The sequence below is a fragment of the Heteronotia binoei genome, chromosome 5, assembly GCF_032191835.1.
Source record: "Heteronotia binoei isolate CCM8104 ecotype False Entrance Well chromosome 5, APGP_CSIRO_Hbin_v1, whole genome shotgun sequence".
In the NCBI taxonomy this organism is placed as follows: Eukaryota; Metazoa; Chordata; class Lepidosauria; order Squamata; family Gekkonidae; genus Heteronotia; species Heteronotia binoei.
This window is the reverse complement of record NC_083227.1, coordinates 4,685,966-4,701,661: the sequence shown is the minus strand read 5'-3', so window position 1 is coordinate 4,701,661 and position 15,696 is coordinate 4,685,966. Positions and strand designations below refer to the sequence as shown.

The 15,696-nt window shown below is 46.4% G+C and overlaps 2 protein-coding genes across 2 annotated transcripts in view; both read left to right on the top strand.

Moving 5' to 3' along the window:
* The window catches only part of LOC132571576 (zinc finger protein 420-like), an 895,908-nt gene that overhangs the window by 398,537 nt on the left and 481,675 nt on the right, over nt 1-15,696 (top strand). The gene's annotated exons all lie outside the window — the stretch shown is intronic.
* The window catches only part of LOC132570898 (zinc finger protein 850-like), a 35,624-nt gene continuing 22,579 nt past the window's right edge, over nt 2,652-15,696 (top strand). Inside the window, exons 1-2 of the mRNA XM_060237536.1 lie at nt 2,652-3,974; nt 7,830-7,961. Coding sequence (XP_060093519.1) covers nt 2,652-3,974; nt 7,830-7,961 — 1,455 coding nt within the window. The remainder of the gene's footprint in view (nt 3,975-7,829; nt 7,962-15,696) is intronic.

Sequence of the window (15,696 nt, the reverse complement as noted above, 5' to 3'; positions counted from 1 at the left end):
GTAACTGAGGCCAGTGTTGTGGCCACCCCCTAGGCCAGAGAAGGTGTCGTGGCCTAAGAGAAAGTGGATGAGAGCCCCTCAGATGCACTCCGGAAGGGGCCAGATCCTCATTTCTCTGTTGGCAACCTTTGGGTTGGGATTACAAACGTCTGCTCTGCCTGTGATCTGAAAATGATCCTTTCCAGAACCGAAGCCTCGGTCCCCCTGGGTAACTGCTCTTTGTACCTGAGCAACACCCATTCAGCGGGTACCTAAGGATCCTTCACACAAGAAAAGCAGACCCCTTTTAAAAATATACAAAATTTTATTAAGGATTTAAAACTAAGACATCACAAAACGGCCCAATTAAAGATTTCAAAATAAGACGTCATAAAACAGCAGTTTCTGCAATTTAGCAACAGGAAAAGAAGAGAAGGTAACTGTTCTAAGATATGAAGGACTTAGATGACACCTCTTTTAGCAGTATAAGAATTCCAACTGTAACTTAAATAACTCTAGAGAGAATTATTCATCATGATGCAGCAAGAAAACATCAAGGTGTATTAGCATGGCGTGAGCAGAAAGTTAGCCCGGGTTCCCTCTTATCCATCCCTGTATTATAATTTCTGCCTCTCTAGGGTCAGGTGGTCCTAATGACCCAATCAAGGGTCCAGCTTGATGGAATTTTCCAGAGGATGTCAGCACCCTCCTAGATTCCTCACCCTCCTGTTTGCAGGACTGGATACAGGGTCTGACAATTAACCAATGACCACATTCTAGAGTATGGCCTTGAAAGACATAAGGATGTTAGTTGCAGGGAGACTCAAGTTATGAATGCCCACGATTCGCTCCAGGCCACTTAGTAATCAATCCTTGGGGGGACTTGAGCTCTTTGCCTCACAAATCCATTCCCCTTGTGCTGAGTTTTCATCTGGACCTTGCTGCCATCTCTCCAGAATTATTTTTAGTCTTTCATGTGTTTTTTTTCCTTATGTATGAATGATCACTTTCTCTCTCTCTCTCTCTGCAAAAGAATCCAGAAATGTAAGAGAGAATATGGGTGAGACAAAGTACCGCCTTGCATTTGAGGAAACACTGGAGAGTTCTTCTAAATCAGGGGTGGCCAATGGTAGCTCTCCAGATGTTTTTTGCCTACAACTCCCATCAGCCCCAGCCATCGGCCATGCTGACTGGTGCTGATGGGAGTTGTAGGCAGAAAACATCTGGAGAGCTACCGTTAAGAACATAAGAACATAAGAGAAGCCATGTTGGATCAGGCCAACAGCCCATCAAGTCCAACACTCTGTGTCACACAGTGGCAAAAAATGTTATATACACACATACACTGTGGCTAATAGCCACTGATGGACCTGTGCTCCATATTTTTATCTAAACCCCTCTTGAAGGTGGCTATACTTGTGGCCGCCACCACCTCCTGTGGCAGTGAATTCCACATGTTAATCACCCTTTGGGTGAAGAAGTACTTCCTTTTATCCGTTTTAACCTGTCTGCTCAGCAATTTCATCGAATGCCCACGAGTTCTTGTATTGTGAGAAAGGGAGAAAAGTACTTCTTTCTCTACTTTCTCCATCCCATGCATTATCTTGTAAACCTCTATCATGTCACCCCGCAGTCGACGTTTCTCCAAGCTAAAGAGTCCCAAGCGTTTCAACCTTTCTTCATAGGGAAAGTGCTCCAGCCCTTTAATCATTCTAGTTGCCCTTCTCTGCACCTTCTCCAATGCTATAATATCCTTTTTGAGGTGCAGTGACCAGAACTGCACACAGTACTCCAAATGAGACCGCACCATCGATTTATACAGGGGCGTTATGATACTGGCTGATTTGTTTTCAATTCCCTTCCTAATAATTCCCAGCATGGCGTTGGCCTTTTTTATTGCAAACGCACACTGTCTTGACACTTTCAGTACCGTTGGCCACCCCTGTCCTAAAGAATCCCAAGAGCATATTTCCTTCCTGAATGAGCTGGCTGAGAGTGAGTATCCTGCACAATTACGTCAAGGGAACAGGCCAGGAATAAGCATAGGAGATTCCTGATTCCTGATTCCCTTCTGGCCAACATTTGGTTTGGTACAATCCTACAGGCTAGTGGGTGTTGAGGGAGAGAGGCCTTCTAGGAGCCTGAAATCTGGAGGCTCAGAAGATCCCTCTGAGAAAGTTCAGCTGAAGGTCTTCACGGGTGGGGGAGGTGTCCTTAAATACTAATTATTCTTGGGGAAAGGTGGATGTGTGGTTGAGATCAGCCAAACTGGATGAGACCAAAGGGCTGCCAATCCTTTCCTCCTATAGTCATATAGATGCTGTTAGATCTTAACCCCTTTCCCAGTTACTAACAGTTTCTCTCTCTTTATTCCAGCAGAGGATTATCAGAGGAATGAGGAGGGGGAGGAACTTCATCAGAAAATGCCACAGAGAGTTAAAAATGAAAACTTGAAGAAAAAAATTGTCAGGAAACAAGGCAAACCTAAGCGAAAGAAAGTCAGTGGTACTGTTGACAAGTGTGATCGAAGAAAGCAGAATGTACATATTCCAAAGCACAGGATAATGAAGGCAAGGAAATCCATTCAGTGTGGAAAGTATTTTAGAAATAGATCACAGCTCCTTGTGCACCAAACAATACACAGAGAGGAGAAATCATCCGAATACTCAGTAATGAGTAATATATTCAGTCAGAGTAGAATTTTCCAGCTGGACCAAAAAACCCACACAGGAGAGAAAACTTTTAAGTGCCCAGAGTGTGGAAAGAGATTCAGTCGGAGTGGCTATTTTCAACATCAACTGAGAACCCACACGGGGAAGAAACCTCTTGAGTGCTCACAGTGCAGAAAGAGATTCAGCCGGAGTGCCTATCTTCAAGATCATCAGAGAACCCACTCAGGGGAGAAACCTTTTGAATGCTCAGAGTGTGGAAAGAGATTCAGTCGGAGTGACAGTCTACAACTTCATCAGAGAACTCACTCAGGGGAGAAACCTTTTGAATGTTCAGAGTGTGGAAAAAGGTTTAGTAGGAGTGTCAATCTTCAACGTCATCAGAGAACTCACACAGGGGAGAAGCCTTTTGAATGTTCAGAGTGTGGAAAGAGGTTTAGTACGAGTGGCCAACTTCAACTTCATCAGAGAACTCACACAGGGGAGAAGCCTTTTGAATGTTCAGAGTGTGGAAAGAAATTCAGTGAGAGGGGGACTCTTCAACGTCATCAGAGAACCCACACAGGGGAGAAGCCTTTTGAATGTTCAGAGTGTGGAAAGAGGTTTAGTAGGAGTGGCCATCTTCAACGTCATCAGGGAACTCACACAGAAGAGAAGACTTTTGAATGTTCAGAGTGTGGAAAGAAATTCAGTGAGAGGGAAACTCTTCAAGATCATCAGAGAACCCACACAGGGGAGAAGTCTTTTGAATGTTCAGAGTGTGGAAAGAGGTTCAGTAGGAGTGGCCATCTTCAGAATCATCAGAGAACCCACACAGGGGAGAAGCCTTTTGAATGTTCAGAGTGTGGAAAGAGGTTTAGTAGGAGTGCCAATCTTCAACGTCATCAGAGAAACCACACAGGGGAGAAGCCTTTTGAATGTTCAGAGTGTGGAAAGAAATTCAGTGGGAGGACGACTCTTCAAGATCATCAGAGAACCCACACAGGGGAGAAGCCTTTTGAATGCTCAGAGTGTGGAAAGAGGTTTAGTAGCAGTGGCATTCTTCAACGTCATCAGAGAACCCACACAGGGGAGAAGCCTTTTGAATGTTCAGAGTGTGGAAAGAGGTTTAGTATGAGTGCCAATCTTCAACGTCATCAGAGAACCCACACAGGGGAGAAGCCTTTTGAATGTTCAGAGTGTGGAAAGAAATTCAGTGAGATGGTGACTCTTCAACATCATCAGAGAACCCACACAGGGGAGAAGCCTTTTGAATGCCCAGAGTGCAGGAAGAAATTCAGTCGGAGGGCCAGTCTTCAATGTCATCATCAGAGAATCCACAAGGGAGAAAGCATTTGAATGCTCAGAGTGTGGAAAGAAATTCAGTTTCCGTGACAATCTTCAAAAGCATCATAGAACACACACAGGAGATAAACATTTTGTGTGTTCAGATTGTGGAAAGAGATTCAGGGAGAGAGGGAATCTTCAAGAGCATGGGAGAACACACACAGTGGAGAACCTTTTTGATTTCTCAATGTCTGACCTGGCTTGCCGCACCCAGACTAGTAAATGGCCCCAAGGGAGGCTTTTATGACACAAAGACACCATCCTGATGAATGAGACCCCTCTTCCTCCACCATTGTACTCACTGATGCGGTGTTGGCCCTTCACACTCTGTTACTGCAGTGGCAGTTGTCATCCCGGAGGTCCCAATGAGGGTAAAGAGAGCAGGCGATGGGACAGGCCCCAGAAGTAGCGAGGACAGAGTGATGCATTGGAGAATCCAAGAGGGAGAAACCTTTGAGTGCTCAGAGTGTCGAAAAGGATTCATTTAGAGTGGCACTCAATTACATCAGAGAACCCACACATAGGGAGGAAACGTTGGACCGCTCAGATTGATAAAAAAAAGGTTCGGTCAGTGCGAGAGTTTTCAAAAGCATCTATGAACTCATATAGGGGAGAAATCTCAGAATGCGGAAAGAGATGCTGTTGCAGAAGCACTCTTGATGGCAACTGATATCCCACACAGGGAAGACAGAATTGTAATGTTTGTTGCATTGAAAGAGATTCAATCAGAGCGGTACTCTTGTGTTGTGTAGAGGAACCCACAGCAGGATCTCAGCTACAAATACAAGTTGATGGGATGTGAACTGGCAGACACTGACCAAGAGAGAGATCTTGGGGTCGTGGTAGATAAGATATTGGATTTATATCCCGCCCTCCACTCTGAAGAGTCTCAGAGCGGCTCACAATCTCCTTTACCTTCCTCCCCCACAACAGACACCCTGTGAGGTGGATGGGGCTGGAGAGGGCTCTCACAGCAGCTGCCCTTTCAAGGACAACCTCTGCCAGAGCTATGGCTGACCCAAGGCCATGCTAGCAGGTGCAAGTGGAGGAGTGGGGAATCAAACCCGGTTCTCCCAGATAAGAGTCCGCACACTTAACCACTACACAAAACCGGCTCTCGCTGAAAATGTCAAGACAGTGTGCGATTGCAATAAAAAAGGCCAACGCCATGCTGGGAATTATTAGGAAGGGAATTGAAAATAAATCAGCCAGCATCATAATGCCCCTGTATAAATTGATGGTGTGGTCTCATTTGGAATACTGTGTACAATTCTGGTCACCGCACCTCAAAAAGGATCTTATAGCATTAGAAAAAGTCCAGAAAAGGGCAACTAGAATGATTAAAGGTTTGGAACACTTTCCCTATGAAGAAAGGTTAAAACGCTTGGGGATCTTTAGCCTGGAGAAACGTCGACTGCGGGGTGACAAGATGGAGGTTTACAAGATTATGCATGTGATGGAGAAAGTAGAGAAAGAAGTACTTTTCTTCCTTTCTCACAATATAAGAACTTGTGGGCATTCAATGAAATTGCTGAGCAGTCGGGTTAGAACGGATAAAAGAAAGTACTTCTTCACCCAAAGGATGATTAACATGTGGAATTCACTGCCACAGGAGGTGGTGGCGGCTACAAGTATAGCCAGCTTCAAGAGGGGACTGGATAAAAATATGGAGCAGAGGTCCATCTGTGGCTATTAGCCAAAGCATATTGTTGGAACTGTCTGGGGCAGTGATGCTCTGTATTCTTGCTGCTTGCGGGAGCGGGGGGGGGGGCAAAGTCGAAGGGCTTCTAACCCCACTTGTGAACCTCCTGATGGCACTTGGGAGTTTTTTTTGGCGACTGTGTGACACAGAGTGTTGGACTGAATGGGCCATTGGCCTGATCCAACATGGCTTCTCTTATGTTTTTAGGGGGATCCATGTAACTGCTTAGCCTGTAAAAAGAGCTTTTCCCCATTTCACACCTAAAAGACAAGCACAGACCATAAAAAGTACTGAAAAGATGCCAACTTCTATAAAATGCTTGAATCTACAGGGGGAAAGAAAACCCTTACTCTAATCAGAAAGAAATTTTGTAAGTGCTGGGACTGTGTGAAGAGCATTAGCTATGCTGAAAAACCCAGAAAGATCCCATAAGAAGACAGCAAGGATGGGCAATGGGATCTTAAGGTTAGGAAAGCAACTGATCTCTTAGATGTTGTTATTTTAATATTTATTTTCCAGACCTCCCATTGAGCTGAAAAAATGGGAGAAGGTCTGGAAAATAAATATTTAAATAACAAAATCAGTATCATTTAAAGAGAATTTGTATAAAATGGTTTATAGATGGTACGTAACACTTGTGAAATTGGCGAAAATGTATCCTGGGATGTGTAATGAATGCTGGAAATGTAAAAACAATGAACGTATTTTTTTTTTCATATGTGCTGGTCCTGTAAAAGAGCTAATAGACATTGGTTGATGATACATGAGTTGTTAGAGAAAATGTCGGTGTTGACACTGCCGTTTAAACCAGAAATGTTTTTGCTTAATATTATGTCTGATGTATTGGATAGAAATGTTAAACATATAATTCTTCATGTTAATACAGCTGCTAGGGTATTGTACACGAAATATTGGAAGAAAGCAGAAATACCATCAAAAGAGGAGATTCTGAAAAAAAAAATTTGAAGCAGTGGAAATGGACATTTTAGCAGACAATGAAGGAAGAGGGCAAGTGGGTCTTAAAAGAACTTTGGCAACCATTCTACAACTGTATCAGATTAAATGATTGATTTGGTACAAGATTGGTTTATGAATTGAAGGCTTTTATTATAGACTATTGTGAAATCTAGTGATGCAAACTTAAGAAGAAGACAGACGATTAATGTAGCTCAGAGCAATTATATAAGATGGAATATTGAAGTATGTATGCAGGGCTTTTTTTGAGCAGGAACGCACAGGAACGACGTTCCGGCTGGCTTGGTGTCAGGGGGTGTGGCCTAATATGCAAATAAACTCCTGCAGGGCTTTTTCTACAGAAAAGCCCTATGTGAAACAATGGTGATGTCATGGGGTGCAACCTAATATGCAAAAGAGTTCCTGCTGTGATTTTTCTATGAAAAAAGCCCTGTGTGTATGCGTGGTATTACTTCTCCATTCCCCTGTCCCCTTCCCCTTGAGTTTAATAAAACTGTGTTTGGAAGAATAGAAGAATCCACCCAATGGAGGAATCTCATCAACGCTCTGTATGTGGAAAGGCCCTGAGGCACAAATCTAACTTTCATGTTCCTCAGAGATTCCAAAAAAGGGTGGAACTTTCTTATAGCTGGTTCTGACGAGGTTCTTCAAAGGACCTGGTGGTGTTGGTTCAAAAAGGCTAGAACGTGGTTACACAAAGAAGGGCACTTTTTCCGTTTCTCCTCCTCTGTGGAACTCACCACTTTAGGTGATCTGCCCGTCTAACTCTGACACCTTCAGAACTGGTGAACACAGTTTCTTTCCCAGAGCTTAGGAAGGAATAGACAATTTGAGGGTCACAAACCTCTACAGCCTCTCTGCTGCTGGTGTAAATATAGAGGGAGAAGCAATTCAGGAGTGGTGTTTCTCAACCCTAATCCCTCCCTAGTTCAGCCTGCTGTGAGTTTTTTGGGGTTTCACCACTTTGAAGCCAAAAGCATTCTGGAAGTAGGATTAATTTGGGCTGAAAGAAAAAGGTAAATAATCACCCTGTGATTTCCAGGGTGCAAACCCTGCCCGTGGACATGATATATGATCTTTCTTCATGGTGAGCTTGAGGGGATCCGAAGCAAAAATCATGAAGCTCCATGAGGATACCTGCTTGGGAGTCATGGTTTTCTTGCATGGTGTTTTCACAGGGCCATAAATCTGTGATTTCTGAGGTGCAAGCTCTGCCCATGGACACAGTATGTCACTTGATGGTGAACTTGGGGTGGTCCAAAGCAAAAATCATGAGGATCCATGGTCTGGGACCCTGTTTTGGCTCCATGGTGAGTCCATGAATCTGTGGGTCTGTGATTTCTGAGGTGTGATCTCTGCCCACAGACGTGATATCTGATTTGATGGTGAGCTTGGGATGACTGAATGCAGAAATCATGAAGATCTGTGAGGATCTGCGATCTGGAACCTTGTTTTGGCTCCATGGTGTTGCAGTGAGGCTGTGGAGCCACTATTTCTGGACTCCGAGCTCTGGCTATGGACATGGTTAAAGATTTTATGCTGAGGTTGGGAGGATCCAAAGCAAAAATCATGAGGATCCATGCTTTAGAAACATGTTTTCCCACAGTTGTGGTGCCACAAATCCATGGAGGCACGATTTTTGTGGTGCTTCCTACAGTCTAAGAATGATTTAGAGCATGAAGAAGACATTGGATTTATATCCTGCCCTCCACTCCGAAGAGTCTCAGAGTGGCTCACAATCTCCTTTACCTTCCTCCCCGACAACAGACACCCTGTGAGGTGGGTGGGGCTGAGAGGACTCTCACAGCAGCTGCACTTTCAAGGACAACCTCTGCCAGAGCTATGGCTGACCCAAGGTCATCCCAGCAGGGGCAAGTGGAGGAGTGGGGAATCAAACCAGGTTCTCCCAGATAAGAGAGCTCTGGCTGACCCAAGGCCATTCCAGCAGGTGCAAGTGGAGGAGTGGGGAATCAAACCCGGTTCTCCCAGATAAGAGAGCTATGGCTGACGCAAGGCCATTCCAGCAGGTGCAAGTGGAGGAGAGGGGAATCAAACCCGGTTCTCCCAGATAAGAGAGCTATGGCTGACCCAAGACCATTCCAGCAGGTGCAAGGGGAGGAGTGGGGAATCAAACCCGGTTCTCCCAGATAAGAGAGCTATGGCTGACCCAAGGCCATTCCAGCAGGTGCAAGGGGAGGAGTGGGGAATCAAACCCGGTTCTCCCAGATAAGAGAGCTATGGCTGACCCAAGACCATTCCAGCAGCTGCAAGTGGAGGAGTGGGGAATGAAACCCGGTTCTCCAAGATAAGAGAGCTCTGGCTGACCCAAGGCCATTCCAGCAGGTGCAAGGGGAGGAGTGGGGAATCAAACCCGGATCTCCCAGATATGAGAGCTATGGCTGACCCAAGGCCATTCCAGCAGGTGCAAGTGGAGGAGTGGGGAATCAAACCCGGTTCTCCCAGATAAGAGAGCAATGGCTGACCCAAGGCCATTCTAGGAGCTGCAGGTGGAGGAGTGGGGAATCAAACCTGGTTCTCCCAGATGATAGTCCGCACACTTAACCACTGCACCAAACTGTCTCCAGGAAACATAATGCCCTAGAGACACCTCCCTCTAAAGCAGCCATCTTCTGCAAGGGAACTGACCTCTGCAGCCTGGGGATAAATTTTAATTTGGAGAGAGACCCCGCCAAGAGGTTGGCCAGCCTAGCAGAGACCCTGCAGTTGACCCCCTTCCTCCAGCCGGGGGTCCTTCGCCTTCAGCCCCCTGCCCCCCCCCCCCAGCTGTGCACCGTCGCCTGCCGGACCCCCAAGTGGCCATCCGCATTTCCCTGCGCTTGCAAAGACAGGCCAGGAGCTCCAAAGCGGTTTTCTTTCCAGGGGGGCAACAGAACCGTTCAACAGTCTGTTGGAAGACGAAGAGCCTGAGCTCACCATCACTAACTCCCCCCCCCTTGTGTTTGACGGTCCTTATTCTAGGAGGGGGGGGGAATTAAGGAGGGGGTCCCAGCTGCAGCCTCCTTTTCCTGAGCTGGCTGAAGAGCACCGGGGATTCCCCAGGAGGAGCGCAGCCCCCTGCAGCAGAGTTACTCCCGAGCATCCCCACTGAGCAGCACAAGGCGCGGCTGAAGGCAGCCAAGAAAGCCCCTCTGCAGCAGGGAAAGGGTTAAGGCCGCCGAGCTGCTTGCTAGAGAGGCTGCGCCAGCAGTGGGGGGGGCAGGAGAGGAAGGGGGCTTTTCCAGGGGGAGGGGGTTGCTTTTGCAGAGCTCAGGAGAACTGGGGTGGGGGCTGCAGAGAAGCAGCAGGAGGAGAGAGGAGCCTTGCAGCAGCCGCATCCCGGGGAGGTTTACTTGCAAGTAAGTCTTGGAGGAGGAGAAGGGGGGGGGGATAAACTTTTAGGTTCTGGAGGGGGAGGAGGGGGGGATCATTGCAAGCCGGGGCTGTCCTGGGTGGGCCATTTTCTCCCGGGGAACTGATCTCTCTACATTGGAAGGGAAGGGAAGATCCCCTGTGCAAGCACCTGTCGTTTCCTTTCTGGGGCGACATTGGTCTCACAACGTTTTCACGGCAGACTTTTTGCGGGGCGGTTTGCCATTGCCTTCCCCAGTCATCTACACCAGGGGTGGCCAACGTTAGCTCTCCAGATGTTTTTTTTTTGCCTACAACTCCCATCACCCCCAGCCAGCATGGCCAATGGCTGCGGCTGATGGGAGTTGTAGGCAAAAAACTTCTGGAGAGCTACCATTGGCCACCCCTGCGCTACACTTTCCCCCCAGCAAGCTGGGTCCTCATTTGACCGACCTCAGAAGGATGGAAGGCTGAGTCAACCTCGAGCCAGCTACCTGAAAACCCAGCTTCCCCCCGAGGATCGAACTCAGGTCATGAGCAGAGCTTAGGATTGCAGTACTGCAGCTTTAACACTCTGCGCCACGTTGGAGGTGGGTTCTAATTCTGGGAGAACTTCAGGCCCCACCTGGAGGATGCAAACCAAGAGATTCGTCATGGAAACAGCTAAAGCCACCATAATCAACTACTGTGAAGACAAAACTCACAAATGTTGCTACATCCAAGTGGGCAGCTTTGTTGGTCTGAAGTAGCAGAAGAAAACAGGAGTCCAGTGGTGCCTTTAAGACCAACTTAGTTTTATTCAGAACGTAAGCTTTTGTGTGCTCCAAGCACGCTTCATCGGACGAGGAATCCAGTACAGTGAGTAGAGCCACACGGAGCTCAGAGCGCAAAATGGTACAAATTTAAGATCCAATGAGGAGATTACAGATCAAAATATTATTTCTTATGCTCATTTATCAATAAATCACATCTCTTTCATGCATTTATCCACTGCACAGTTCACAGAATGCAGTGCCCTAAATGTCTCTAGCGTCTTCTCAGCCTCTCTCAAGAGAAGATCCTGTATTCCTTGAATAAAGTGCTTGCAGAAAGTATTTCAGCGCAAAGTGGGGGCCTTCTGAGGATGGCCTGGATTAATCTCTCAGGGATTTCTTTGGCACTGTAGGAAACTTTCTTAGTTGATTGATTATTTTGGCTTCAGTCTCCTAGAGGTTGGTAACTCTGTTAAGCACCAGTTTTGTTCAGCTTTGTAAGCGGAGTTTGTCGGGGATAAGCGATAATCAGTGTAAGAAAAGTTAACTGTATGAAACTGATATGAAAATGAAGCTGGTCTTTTTCATTCTGCAAACCAACAACCCAAGCTGGCCTTTTGGGGGGTGGGATGAGTTAAGAAAGGGGTGTGGGCTGGGGGAAGGGAAGTCCAGCCTGCCTTGGCTGCAGCCCCATCCTAACCTCCCGATGTGGGGTACCCCCAGAGCAGTGTTCCCTCTAAGCTGAGTTACCATGAGCTAGATCACCGTTTTTTAGATTCCAGCACATACATTTTTCTCTTTGCCCCAGAGCAAAGGAATTGATGCAGTCGCTCACAAGACTCCACAGCTTAGAGGGAACATTGCCCCAGTCTTCATGCATCAAAGGGGTCTCAGAGGTCCCTATCTCCCTGTTATTCCTGAGTGCAAATGAGCCTGCAATGCTAAGAACTCCTTCCTCTAGAATCACAATGGAGGTCCCGCCCGCAGAATGAGATAATGCTGTCTCCCTTGGGCCATTTCTTTCCACAAGGGGGCAGAAATCTAAAAGAAGGAAATGTTCCATTTCTGGAAAGATAAGTTATAGGACAGCTTTGCGTGAGATGTTTTTCCCCTCTTGTTCTTAGTATTTTTGGAAAATATATATATCCTTCTCTCCAAACTGTTGCAATTAATGAGGTTTTTAAAATCCTAAATAGATTGATTTTCTGTATCAAGTGCTATCCAGGCCCCCTGGACTAAGGAATTTCTTGCTCTCGGCAATGATTTGTTTACTATATAGTAGGGTTGTCAATTCCCAGGTGGGGGGGGGGTGCTGTTTTTTTGAGACAGAGGCACCAAATTTTCAGCATAGCATCCAGTGTTTCTCCCCAAAGTACCTTCAAGTTTCCAAAAAGATTGGACCAGGGGGTCCAATTCTATGACACACACCCCCCCCCGAAAGAAGGTGCCCCTATCCATTATTTCCTATGGAATAATTATTTCCAGGTAAAAGGTGTGCGGTCCCTTTGAATGTGATGGTTAGAACTCCCTTTGGAGTTCAATGGTGCTTGTCACACCCTTGCTCCTGGCTCCACCCCAGTGTCTCCTGGCTCCACCCCCAAAGTATCATGATTTGAGACAGCCAGGCTGGGCAATACGTGAGGATATGGTTAAGTTTTCTGAGTGCTGTTGAGCTGTTTGTTTGTAGAGTGGTTTTATTGTATTTTTTTGTTTTATCGTATGTTGTACTCCGCCCTGAGCCCTACAGGGAATGGGCGGAATAGAAATAGACTAAAATCAATCAATCAATGTTTCTGAGGCCATCTGCCATTTCCTCAGACTCACCAAGGCACTTCTTTGTAATTATTATTATCATTACTGTTATTCGCTGATTACAAATGTGGGCTTCCTTGTTTAGGATTCATCGAATATCAGCCAGGATGGGAAAGGGAAGGGGCAAAGCCACCTTCCAAGCCCAAATGAGACATACCAAGAGGAGGGGGAGGGTTCCGTTTCCAGCATTGGTTATGGGCTGCTCACACAGAAGCAGGTTCTTGCACACGAAATGGTCTTCCCAGACCAAAATCCTTGCTTAGCAGCAGGAGCTCACAGGAGCGGAGCTCTGGAACCTCTAAATTTTATTGTGCTCTTTCTTACCCCACCCAGATGCTTCATTCTGGCTCCATTGCTGAATTGTAAGATCTGACAAACTTTCTAATGTCCCCCCCACACACACAAAAAATGGGGAGATGACCAAAATATATGAAGCAGACAAATGGAAATCTTCCTTATGCCACTGTGGCCACGTAGGAGAAAGCAACTTTAGAAGTATGAGGGGAGGAAAGCTTTATGATGACAATTCTAATTCAAGAAGCATTTTAAGTAGATGCTGAGCTGATCGCTGAGCTGACCCCAGTTTAGCTGTATCTGAACCAGTGCTGGATTAAACACTGTGGAGGCCCCTAGGCAGTTGAAAACTTCGGGGCCCCCTCACAAATTGTCTGAGCACCTGTCCCACTGCCCACGCATAGAGTACAGGATGAGCATCCAGACCGGATCTGTCTGCTCTGTCATGCAATACCCCCCCCCCCCGCCTTTCTACCCACAGAAAGTGGACTCTTATCTGGGAGAACCGGGTTTGACTCCCCACTCATCCACTTGCAGCTGCTAGAACGGCCTTGGGTCAGCCATAGCTCTGGCAGAGGTTGTGCTTGAAAGGGCAGCTGCTGTGAGAGTCCTCTCAGCCCCCACCCACCTCACAGGGTGTCTGTTGTGGGGGAGGGAGATAAAGGAGATTGCTAACCGCTCTGAGACTCTCGGGTGGAGGGCGGGATATAAATCCAATGTCTTCTGCTCACTTCTTCAGATTCAATGACTCATAGAAGCTCTTATGCAGCCACAAATTCTGTTAGCCTTTCAGGTGTTCGTGGACTCTCACTCTTCTCTGCTGCTACAGACAGACAGATTAAAATGGCTTCCCATTTTGATCTGTCTGCAGGAAGAGGGGAACCATAGCTAGCGAGGGGGAGGGTGTGTCTTTGGTGTAGGGAAACCTGTGGCAGTCAATAAAGCACAATAAAAATGTAAAAGACCCCCTCAGACAGGATGACTGCTGTGGTGCATATCTTTTAGCCAGTCCACAAAGCACCTTTGGGGCTGGTATTCAAAGGGAGATTAGCACCATCAACACCCATTAGTTTAGGCTCCCTAGAGGTAGGGCAGGTTAAAGACCCACACTCTGAAAGTCCAGGGGAAGGGAGGAGGCCCTTGGAACAAAGGGAGATTCTACGCCCCCCCCTCAAGGAATGATAAGGTGCCTTTTAGCCAGGACTGTGAATTTCTTCCACAACTTTTCTTATTTGAGAGAGAAAATAGGATTAGGAAATGGCAAAGAAGGAACAAAGAGTCACCAAGATCGGTGTTAATTTAATTAATCCATTCATTTTTAACTTTTATTAGCCACTTTCCTTCCTTAGGGAGCTCCAAGCAGCTTACAAACATGGGTAAAATACCCAGAATAAAATACATTCAAACCATATCACCTGAATTGAGAATGACTACTAAACTGAACCAGATGTGGTCCTAAATAAACTTACATTGCCTCCTACAGTTTGAAAGCCATCAGGTTCGGAATCCCTGAATTTATTCCCCTCCTGATTCTATAATCCTAGTCCTGTGTCGATTTTACAACCCTTTGATTGTTAGATTCTGTCATCCTTCCTGAATCTCAGCAAGAAGGGCAGACCGTAAAGGAAGTAAATCCATCCATAACTGTGAAGAATTGCAGATTTATACCCCGCCCTTCTCTCCGAATCAGAGACTCAGAGTGGTTTACAATCTCCTATATCTTCTCCCTCCACAACAGAAACTCTGTGAGGTGGGTGGGGCTGAGAGAGCTCTCACAGCAGCTGCCCTTTCAAGGACAACCTCTGCCAGAGCTATGGCTGACCCAAGGCCATTCCAGCAGCTGCAAGTGGATGAGTGGGGAGTCAAACCCGGTTCTCCCAGATAAGAGTCCACTTTCTGTGGGTAGAAAGGCGGGGGGGTGGGTATTGCATGACAGAGCAGACAGATCCGGTCTGGATGCTCATCCTGTACTCTATGCGACACAATCACCCATTAATTATGGTTCAGAGGAGCTCGTAATAGAACAACTAAAGGAGAGTCCAGGGCCACTTTTGAGAACCACTAGATTTTCAGGGTAGCACTTTTGAAAGGTCCCTTCCACAGACACACAGATTGTGGGTTGTCCTCCATTCCTGTGTGTGTTGTGTCTGCTTAGGAACAAGACCATGGCTTCATCCTCACAAATTGTCCCAACCGGGAGCCACTCTAGGAGATCTACAGGTTCTGAGATGCCTATATTTTTTTCTGTCCCCATACAGGCTGGATGGAAACTTGCCATTGGGACATCAGACCACTCTAAAGATTCATATAATTCAAATAAAGTATATAAAAAACAATGGCAGTATAGATTTATCTCATCTGCAAACTCAGATCATATGGTTTGTGGCCCAAAAGCAACATACTATGTACAATATAAACATACGCCCAGTGCAAGAACAAGGATATTCCAGATTATATGATCCAAAGTAGAAGTCCCAAGGTATACTAGTCTCAGACTCACTGAGATTATGTCCTCATCTATCAGAGAGTATGTTCCACAGTTCCTTTAAGAGTGGACCAATGCTCCAAACTAGACTTGCATTCTGTCAAACCTTGTAATCTCAGTGCAGGTATCTGGGGCTTGGGGGGAGGGGCTGTTTTTTGAGGCAGAGGCACCAAACTTGCAGCATAGCATCCGATGCCTCTTCTCATAAGACCCTCCAAGTTTCAAAAAGATTGGACCAAGGGATACAATACTATGAGCCCCAAAAGAAGGTGCTCCTATCCTTTATTATTTCCAATAGAGGGAAGGCATTTAAAAGGTGTGCGGTCTCTTTAAATGTGATGACCAGAACTCCCT